Source organism: Melanaphis sacchari, unplaced genomic scaffold, assembly GCF_002803265.2.
Source record: "Melanaphis sacchari strain LSU unplaced genomic scaffold, SCAv2.0 Contig7_pilon_pilon, whole genome shotgun sequence".
Lineage (NCBI taxonomy): Eukaryota > Metazoa > Arthropoda > Insecta > Hemiptera > Aphididae > Melanaphis > Melanaphis sacchari.
In genome coordinates, this window is record NW_020271560.1 from 1305145 (window position 1) to 1315124 (window position 9980).

Sequence of the window (9980 nt, forward strand, 5' to 3'; positions counted from 1 at the left end):
TTAAGTTTAATTATTTTATCTGTTATCTATATAATATGGTAATTAATGTTTAATCACAGAATAGATTTATCTTTTATATAGTTTAATATATATATATATGTTATGTTTAGGAAACAATCGATTTCATGATGACGCGAGACTGCAAGAGCTTAAAAAAAGTAATTTCCTTATCAGTACAAACTAAAAATTACGAACTCGAGTGTTGAGGATAATTTTATATTTTATATATTTTAACTTTTAACTAGACTATTATTATTGCATTTTAAAAGTAGTTCGTTTTTTTAATATTTCAATTATAGTGTGGATGATAAATTGTTCAGTGACCAAAGTATAGGCATTTTTATCGTACTCTAGCGAGAGTTACACGTTAGTTTGCCAGAAACGGGCAACTGATATTTATTGTAGGATCGTATACCTACCTAATTTATAATGGATAGTGCATCAAGACCTATTGACAGTATTGCGGATAACCGCTATTTTTGCCACAGCTGTGATGCCGAAATAGGGAGTGTAGCTGATGTATGTTTTAAGTTCTTCCATTACAAATGTTTACTACAAAGTTATTGATTAATGCTTGGTAATACTATATTATTTTCTTTAAGGATTTTACATGCCCAACATGTCATTTGGGTTTTATTGAAAAAGTTGAAGAACAACAAACTCCTGAGGAACCAGATGATGAGGATATGGTATTTGCCAATGCACACTTTATGGTATGTAATAATAGATTTTAATAATACTATTTTTAAAGTCAATTAAGTGACAATTTCTTAGAGATTAAAATAGTTTTAAACCTAGGCATGTGCCAGTATTATATTTTTTTTATTATCTAATTTTTTGTTTTACAATTTTTGTTATGAAATTCTTATTACGGCGGGGGATAACTTGAAATTCTAATTATGTAGATACTGTTATCAATTTTTACTATTATGACTTATGTATGAACATTCAATTCTATTTTCAGTTTTATACATATAGTTTGTTTTTAAATAAAATATACCAATTCTATGCATCATCTTGATTATAAACAACATAGTATGTACTATATCTCGATAATCCTGTTCATGACTAATGACTACAATTGTTCATTAGCATATTTTTCTCCATCTTGCTTCAAAAGCTAATTCTATACTTACATGACAATTTAGTAGATTTATTGGTTAGTTATTTATAAGGAATATGTACCGCTAAACAGAAACTTGTTATTTAATTATTTTAATTTATTCTATTTTGAAATGATACATAAATAAGATAAAAATTATGTAAACACTTTGATAAGTACATTAAATTATACAATTTTAAATGTGAAACATAATTGTTGCATATAATTCATTTTAGATGTTGTATTTTTTACAATTTATTTGTTTTGGACATTTTAAATAGATTATTTATGTAATTTCAAAAGTTCAGTGGCAGTATTTAATATTAAGTTATTGTGTAAGGAATGGTTAGAAATTTTCCATGGATCATGTATTAGTAGCCTCAGTGTAATTTATTACAAAGCTTTGATTCGTTAGATATTGGAAGTTTGGCAGCACCTCGAATTGCATTTCAATTATCTAGACCCACCTTTTATATAATTAAATTGATTTTTGAAGAGATATTTTGGAGTTAAGAAGAAGATGGAGATAAAGTCTTTTGTTCATGTAAATTATTTTTCTTTTTTTTTTTAAATATTAACCCCAGGTTAATCTTTTGTCAACATTTATGCCCATGTATTTAATTTTAGTTTAGATGAATATGTTATTTAAAATTAATTAAAAATACTCTTAAAGAAATTGTTTTAATGCCAAAGTAATTTGTACCAATTTGTCAGTATTTCTTTTAATTCTCCCTAGTTTAGCGCATGTATCAACCTTATTTGCTTGGTCCTGAAGTATTTTAATAATTTGATTAACATTTGAACTAGTAATGATAATAGTAATGTTGTCAGCATATTTTGCAAGAAGGGTGTTTATAAACTGGAGGATATTGGCTGTAAAAATATTATATAGATCAGAAAATACTAGAACAAAAAATTGTATTTTTTTTTTTTAATTATTTCAACATTGTAGGTATTTCTTGATAACAATTTTGAATATTATTTTTTATTGTTCAGATTATGTTAATTTTTATATTGAAAATATAAAACGGTAATAATTTTTATATTTATTTTTAAAATTATATGAGTAATATAAATATTATCATCTTACATCCATCATTTTAAATTATTAAATAGTTATAAAACACCATCACTCATAAAATAAACGAGAGTTTACATTTTAATGATTTATATTAATCTATGATTATGGATTTTCAATTTTATTTTATAACATGTTTAGGTTAATGGTCTATTGGGGGATGGCGAAGGTGGAGGAAGACGAAGATCAAATATTCGTCGTCGTAGATTTACAACAAGAGGTCCTCATGTAATGACATTGCAACCTGGAAGGTAAACATAAAAATATTAATGTTTTAAAAACATATTTTTATCAATTACTAAAATACATCTTTTAGAATTCAATGTATTAATTATTTATAAATATTTTAAAACTTATTTTATTTTATTGTGATAATATTATAAGCCCTAGTTCTTAACTTTTTTCCATGAATATTGAATATTATGGATAACCAGCGGCAAACTGGCCTTGGCAGGACACCAGAACAAAACCCAATGGCCCATTACAATAACAGATTAAATGGCCTGATAATATTTTAGAAAATAAAAATATAATATATGTATAATGTATAAATAAATATATAGATTATCTGTTGGTGTAATTTTAAATATCATAATAATTGATAATTTAATATTATTTAACAGTATTATGAAGTGTATTCTCAAAAAACTATTTTTAATTTATACAATATACAAAATATACATTATGGGCAAATAGTCTGTATAAGGATTTATTTATAAATTATAATTATTATTTTTTATACTAGTAATAACTAATAACAACACCATCGCACTTAAAGCATTGATGCTTGTTCATACTTATCTCAGATAGGAAAAACAAAGTTACTGAAACTTAGTCCCATGTTTTATTTTATTTGTTTGCACTAAATGAGACTACTATATTATAAGTAAAATCAGAAAAACTAGTGATGCTATGTATATAAAAAAAAAAAGGTAAAACTAAGATAATTTTGATGTTAGTAATATATTAAAATGTGTACATTTTTATGTTATATGTGTAATGTGTATATTTATATCTATATTAATTATTGAAAATAATTTTTGAATAATAAAGGTTTTTTAATCATTATTATATTTTTAACATACTTATAGCCAAATTATTTGTCCCCCATTAATTTTTGGCCTGGCAAATAGAAATTCCCAGCCTAAAATATTGACCCAGTCTTCTCCTGTGGATAACTATTATACTTAAATCAATTTGTATGCAACCAGCAGTAGAATTTATCATTTTATTTGTTATCATTCAGTTTCCTAAATTTTCATTTATATTTATGACTTAAAAATAAATTTACTTAATATTTAATGATAAAAAACATTAAGATAATAAGACTAATATAAGTATATAACTTAGTGAATATACCAATAAAGTTTTGTTATTTTTTAATTTAAGTGTACCTATATCTTAGGACTCAGATTATATATAATGAATGGAGTTAAGGTATATACAGCCTATATATTGCATTGTCCTCAATATATACAATTTTAACTTAAATGTCTTCCTGTAGATGCATAAACTATTATTATCATTTACCTACTAATTTAATTGTATACACTCTAAACCTGAGTAGAAATAGCTACATGTTTTCACCCACAATTCAGCAGTTTGGTATTACCCTTATATGAACTAATCTATGTATTTTATGAAATACATTGAGTTAAATTAAATTGTAAAATTATATCAAGTTGTTTTTTTAAATTCTTTTTTATTAAAATGTAATGTTAGCACTATGAAGTATTCTTAAACTAAGGTATTTAATAAAAAAAAAATTACAAACATAACAAAAATAAATAATATAGCCATTTAAATCATAGTTTAAAGTCCATCAATTTATTATCTAAAAAAAAAAAATGTATCATTTCAGAGGTCCAAGGCGTAGTTCAGGTGGGACAATTGAAAATTTAGTAGAAGATGTCATAGTCAATTTTGCTGATTATGCTCGAGCTGGCGGAAGTCCAGTGTAAGAAAATTATATTATACATTATTTGTATCAAAACTATACCTCTTGTAAATTAAAATTTCAGCAGTAGATTTTTACTTGGTAATCCTGGTGATTATGTTTGGGGAAGAGATGGATTAGATTCAATTGTATCGCAGTTATTAAATCAGATTGATGGAGCTGGACCTCCTCCATTAACAAAAGAGAAAATACAAGAAATTCCTACAGCACTTATATCTCAAGAACATTTAGGTAAAAATAATTATGTACTTATAAATTAAATTTATTTATAATTATTTTTTAAGTTTAATTTGACTTAATTACTTTATATAGAACTAAGAAATGATTTGAATTTTTAGATATAAAACTCCAATGCTCTGTTTGTTGGGAAGATTTTACAATTGACGAAAAAGTAATGAAACTAGCTTGTGACCATATGTTTCATAAAGATTGTATTATACCTTGGTTAGAATTGGTAAGTTTTATTTATTTTTTATTTTTAAGTTATACTTGTCATAATCACTTTTCTTGTCAACCATCAAATGTGTGCAATGATTCGTGTAGGAGAACATCAAAGTTATATTTATTATATTATAGTTGCTGAATTGATTTTATGTTAATGTTATCATATGATATTCAAAGTTGTGGGATTAAATCCTATGCTGTATGAACTTATTCAATAAATTCATTAAACTATGGTTGATTTCCTTAGACCGTATTTGTGCATCAATTAATAATAATATTGACTCTTTTAAACAATTCATTAGAAACAGTGGTTAGATATTTTTACAAATAAAAAATAAAAAAACATTTCATTTAATTATTCAAATTAATTTTATGACGTATTAATTAAAAACATAATTCTATGATTTATCTTGTGATTATTTTTCAAATTATAATTATTAAAATGTATGATAAATTTAAAAATAAAAATACATTTATTAAACTATAAAAGAATGTACTAGACCAGATAAGATGAACCTATGACTTCTGTAAAAGACCTATCATCAATATAAACTAAATTTTATCATTGATTGTATTATAAAATTGTACTATTAAATGGTAGGATTTCCTTATCACATTCAATAAAAGCTGTTAATATTTGATTATTTTGAATTTTTACTAAAAATGCTTAAATTACATTAATAAAAGCTGATGAATGATATTATTTTTAAATAAACTGTTAATCTACATTATTACTTGATGAGTACTTATAAGTACTCACAAAAACATAAAATAAAAAAGTAAAACAACATTTTTTATAAAAATCAACTATTGTTGTTAATTAATATTTTAATATTTGTTTTTTTTTTTTTAAATAAATATTAGCAGTATAACAATAGTTTCAAATTATATATTATACTAGCTGAATTACCCGGCTCTGCCCATGTGTAGTTTTTGCTTTCTCAAAATTTTATTTAATTTTATCAAGTACTAAATAGTTGTTGTAGCTTAATATGGGTAATGTGGTGACACTCAGAAAGGTATTTTGAACAACACTACGAAAAAAAATTTGAAAAATGTTAAATAGTGTTGTCACCAAACGAGAACATAAAAAGGAGCTATTTTTTATATATAAAAGGATGTATTTATAGTATACAGAGCAATTCTTTTGTTGAACAATACTCATTATTTCAAAATTAATTAGTCTTTTTGAAAAAATGTATTTTTTAAGTTTTTACTTTTTTGAATAACAACATTTAATTTCAATTTTGTATTTTGATGTAGAATGTTTTTTTAGAAATCAAAATTTGGACAAGTAATTTATAAGTTATAAGTATTTAAAATTTAGATGAGTGGAATAGTAAAAGTTGGAATATCCAATAAAATGTTTGTTTACTATTCTGGTTGCTTAAATTTTAAATACTTAGGACTCTTAAACTACTTGTCTGAATTTCAATTTTTTAATAATAAAATACTTCAAAAAATATTCTGCATCAGAATATGAAATTAAAAATGTATATTGTCATTCAAAAATGAAATTAAACTTTAAAAAAATGTTGTTTTATTTTGACTGGAGTCTTGAAATTAGATTTTGAAATAATGAGTGTTGTTTGATAATACATCACAGTTATATTTATTATAATTTATAGTATTTTAACTTTGTTTTATGTGATTTATATTTATAATTTATAAATATAAATTATTCATCATTTATCACATTTTAACATTTCAATATTGGCTTTTAATAACGTTTTTGTATTCTTATGATTGATTGATTTGATCTTTTAATCGTACAGTTGCAGCTTGAACAGAAATTAACATTTTTACAGAGTCGTGACTAGGCGGACTAGTAACAGCATTGATTATTATATATAAATACATAATTAATGATAATAGCCCAATATCCTATCTACATTGAATAAAAATGATGTAAACAATGGTAACAATAACAGGAGAGAACATTTATACAAATATTATTGGTCTATTTTAGTTACATTTTGAAAAGATTAATTAAATTTTTATTAATCAATGTTTGATTAAATCTTCTTGGTAAAAATTCAAATGTTTTTAATATTAACTAAATACTATTAATAAATTCCTAGCATTTACTAGTAAAATCTGATTTTTAATAATTGATTGGACTTTCCCTGTAATAAATAATATATATGTTTGTTATTATTATTTTTATTTATTTTTATATAGCATGGTACATGTCCAATTTGTCGTAAATATTTAGCCGATGATGGGTTAAGTTCAATTAATTCAGATCCACTAGGAATCAGTTTAGGTGTTGGACCAAATTTAGCAGCACTCATTAGGTTTGATATATATATATATATAATTGTTTTATCTTTTTACATTTTTAATGAAAGTTTAAATGTAAAATACATTTAAATTTAAAATTTTAATATGGTTTTTAAATGATACTTTAAATCTAGTATAAATAACTATTTATATTGAATATTTTTACTTTTTATGCTTTTTAATTGTTTACAAATTTTAAAAAATACTGCATTTACTGGTTCATTGATTTAATTTCTTTTATATTTGTATTATTATAGAGCTCGTAGTAATCCACGTAATAATACTGATCCAGTTTGGGGAATGAATGATTATGATATGGCATCTACGTCATCTGATTGGCCTACACAACTTGGTATTAGTTTACCACTTCCAATTGTGTCATCATCATCAGCTACACAGACTCCAGCTGCAGCATCAGGTATGTCCACATATTCATCTGTCACGGCTAGAAACTTACGTGATCAACGGTTGTCAACTTCAACTGCTGATGTTGAACCTATGGAAACTGATCATGATCAAAATTTACCTGCAGTGAATAATACAAATAATTCCTAGTCTTTTCTAGTAAAAACAAGTATGATTTTAGTACAATATGAGTTTACTATTTAATACATAAAAATGGAAGAAATATATTCAATTAATAACAATTAATCAAATACTTTTTTTTTTTTTTAAATCATTAATACATTTTTTATAACATAATAACAATAATTAATGACGATTTATCATTTTACTAGTAATTGGCATTCAGTTATTTCAAAAGGTATTTTAAATATATACATAAATTCCTATGTATATGAATTTAAATATATTTTAATTGCACTATTTTAATTCACCCGAGTCTCAATTGTCATTAGTTATTAATCAAATAGTTTTAATATATATATTAGTTGACATTTTCTATCAACTGGTAAATTTCAATTTTACATATTAATTGTTAAAATTGTTATATCTTTTTTCATTATAAAACTTAATTTAAATTATGTTTACTTATCTACACTATACATTATATTATATGCTATTTGATATTATGAAACTAAAATTCATAATTTAAAAAAATAATTTAATTTATATTTTATGCTTTTAATACTATAATGGGTTAAAATTTAAGTAAATAAAATAAAATGTGTACAAAATGTCATCTCCAATGTAGATTTAGTTAAATTTAATATTATAATTTTTGTGTTTTATGTGTATTAAACAAAAAATAATGAATATATGTGTATTAGAGACAACATTTGCTGTAATTATTTTGTCGTGTTGTTAATTTTTTTTAACTCCACATTTATAATTTTTACTATTCATTATTTTTTATTAAAACCATAATGGTTTTTTATAAAAATTATATTACACGATTGATTATTTATTTTATATTTATTAGTGAAAGCATATGTGTATAGTCATATTTGGTTGAATTATTGTTTATTATTTTTATAAACCATTTTATGATATCCTATAATGTATTTGAATTCTTTCGCTTGCATATAAATAGAAAATAAATGATTGTAAATAAAAATATTTCAAAACTAATCTGTATTGTTGGAGTTCTAAATTTAATTAAATCATACTGTATTATGTTATGAACTAAGTTAATAATATATTAGAGTATTTAGTAACTTTTACTAGATCATCTATTTAGAGGATAATAATATTAAAATGATGATACATATTAAAACTTTAAACTATAACAATGTAAACTGTAACATTAATAAATTGAGAACTCTGGATGATACTGTTATTAAAAACTACCATAACTTTAAATTGATTTTTATCATTGCTAATTATTAATTAAATTAATATTTACTATTTTTACCATCACATTATATTATGTAACAATGTGTTTCATATTATTTAACTCTCAATCACATTACAACTTTTTAAGGGATAGTGTAACATTCAAAATTCACATAATAATCTACAAGGGATATAAATATATATTCAGTAATCAGTGTTATTAAAAACTATTTGAGTGGTATTTAAAATACTCAAATGATATGTTTATTACATATTTAAGTAGTATTCCTTAAAAAGTATGGCTAATATGTGTTGAGTGCTGCTTCTCGAAAATATCATTATTATAATTATTATTTTAACAACTGTCTTGTACCTAGCTTGCATTATGTTAAGATTTACAATAATGCCAGAAAACAATTTTCAACCGTGTCTGATTATAAGAAATGAAAGCTGACAACAAGTTGATAAAAACTGATTTAATTGATGTGTGTGATCTAATCAAACTGGAAGAAAATCAATAATTGTCTGAGGTTATTCTTATAAGAGTCAGAGTGGTGTTGTAAATTATTATATAAACACAGATACACTGTTTTTTTATAATATATTTTCAAATTTAAATATCAGTAAAGTTTTGATTAATGGTTTTAATGACTAAATTTAATTAGACAACTATAATTATTCATCATAGTACTATATGAAAACTTGTTAATTGTTATTTATCAACCAATAATATCTAGTATTTATTAACTAACTAAATTAATATATAAAAATTTAAAATAATTATCAATAATATATTTTATTAATGAAAATGTCATTATTTAAGGTGAATTTAAATTACTATGAACCATTTAATCACATAAATTGTATCATACATATAAATGTTACATTTATTCAAAATGATAAAATTTTGTAGTGATCGTACATTTTTACAACAAATCTAAATATTTAGTATCTAGTTATTGTCGGTATTGAAACTTGAAAGACTGAAACAGAATTAATTGAAGGAATATATTCAATATGAATAATATATACCCAAATTTTATCTTAAATATAGTATATACACATTATTTTCGCATGAAATACAGTTTTATAGAATATCACTTGAAATTTATTTACTTATAAACCATAGATTAAACTAATAAACTGGTTATTTTATAATAAAATAACACTAGTTGATTATATTTTTATTTCTATTTATTAATTTGTTTACCTATTTTAGTTTTGTAAAGATATTATATTATCATTAGGTATAAAATTAATAAATTATTTAAATTAATCTTCTTTAGGTCTTTCAGTCTTTCAACTGATTTTACTCTTGTACTACTTTAAACCATTAATTTCTGTCTTCTATACTTTTTTAAGTATTCCTAAAATATATGTCT

General features: G+C 22.8%; 1 protein-coding gene across 2 annotated transcripts; it reads left to right on the forward strand.

Moving 5' to 3' along the window:
* Window positions 1-110: 110 nt before the first annotated feature.
* Window positions 111-7722, forward strand: LOC112601653 (E3 ubiquitin-protein ligase RNF126-like). 2 transcript variants are annotated; one of them, XM_025349375.1, is made up of 9 exons: window positions 111-158; window positions 300-519; window positions 603-713; window positions 2322-2431; window positions 4042-4137; window positions 4202-4368; window positions 4476-4591; window positions 6763-6878; window positions 7122-7720. In XM_025349375.1, exons 2-9 carry the CDS (start codon window positions 430-432, stop codon window positions 7417-7419), a joined length of 1104 nt encoding a protein of 367 aa, XP_025205160.1. In that variant the 5' UTR covers window positions 111-158; window positions 300-429; the 3' UTR covers window positions 7420-7720. The 2 variants fall into 2 exon arrangements, with proteins under 2 accessions (XP_025205160.1, XP_025205161.1); XM_025349376.1 differs by lacking the exon at window positions 111-158 and having other exon boundaries at window positions 221-519; window positions 4205-4368; window positions 7122-7722.
* The last annotated feature ends 2258 nt before the right edge of the window (window positions 7723-9980 follow it).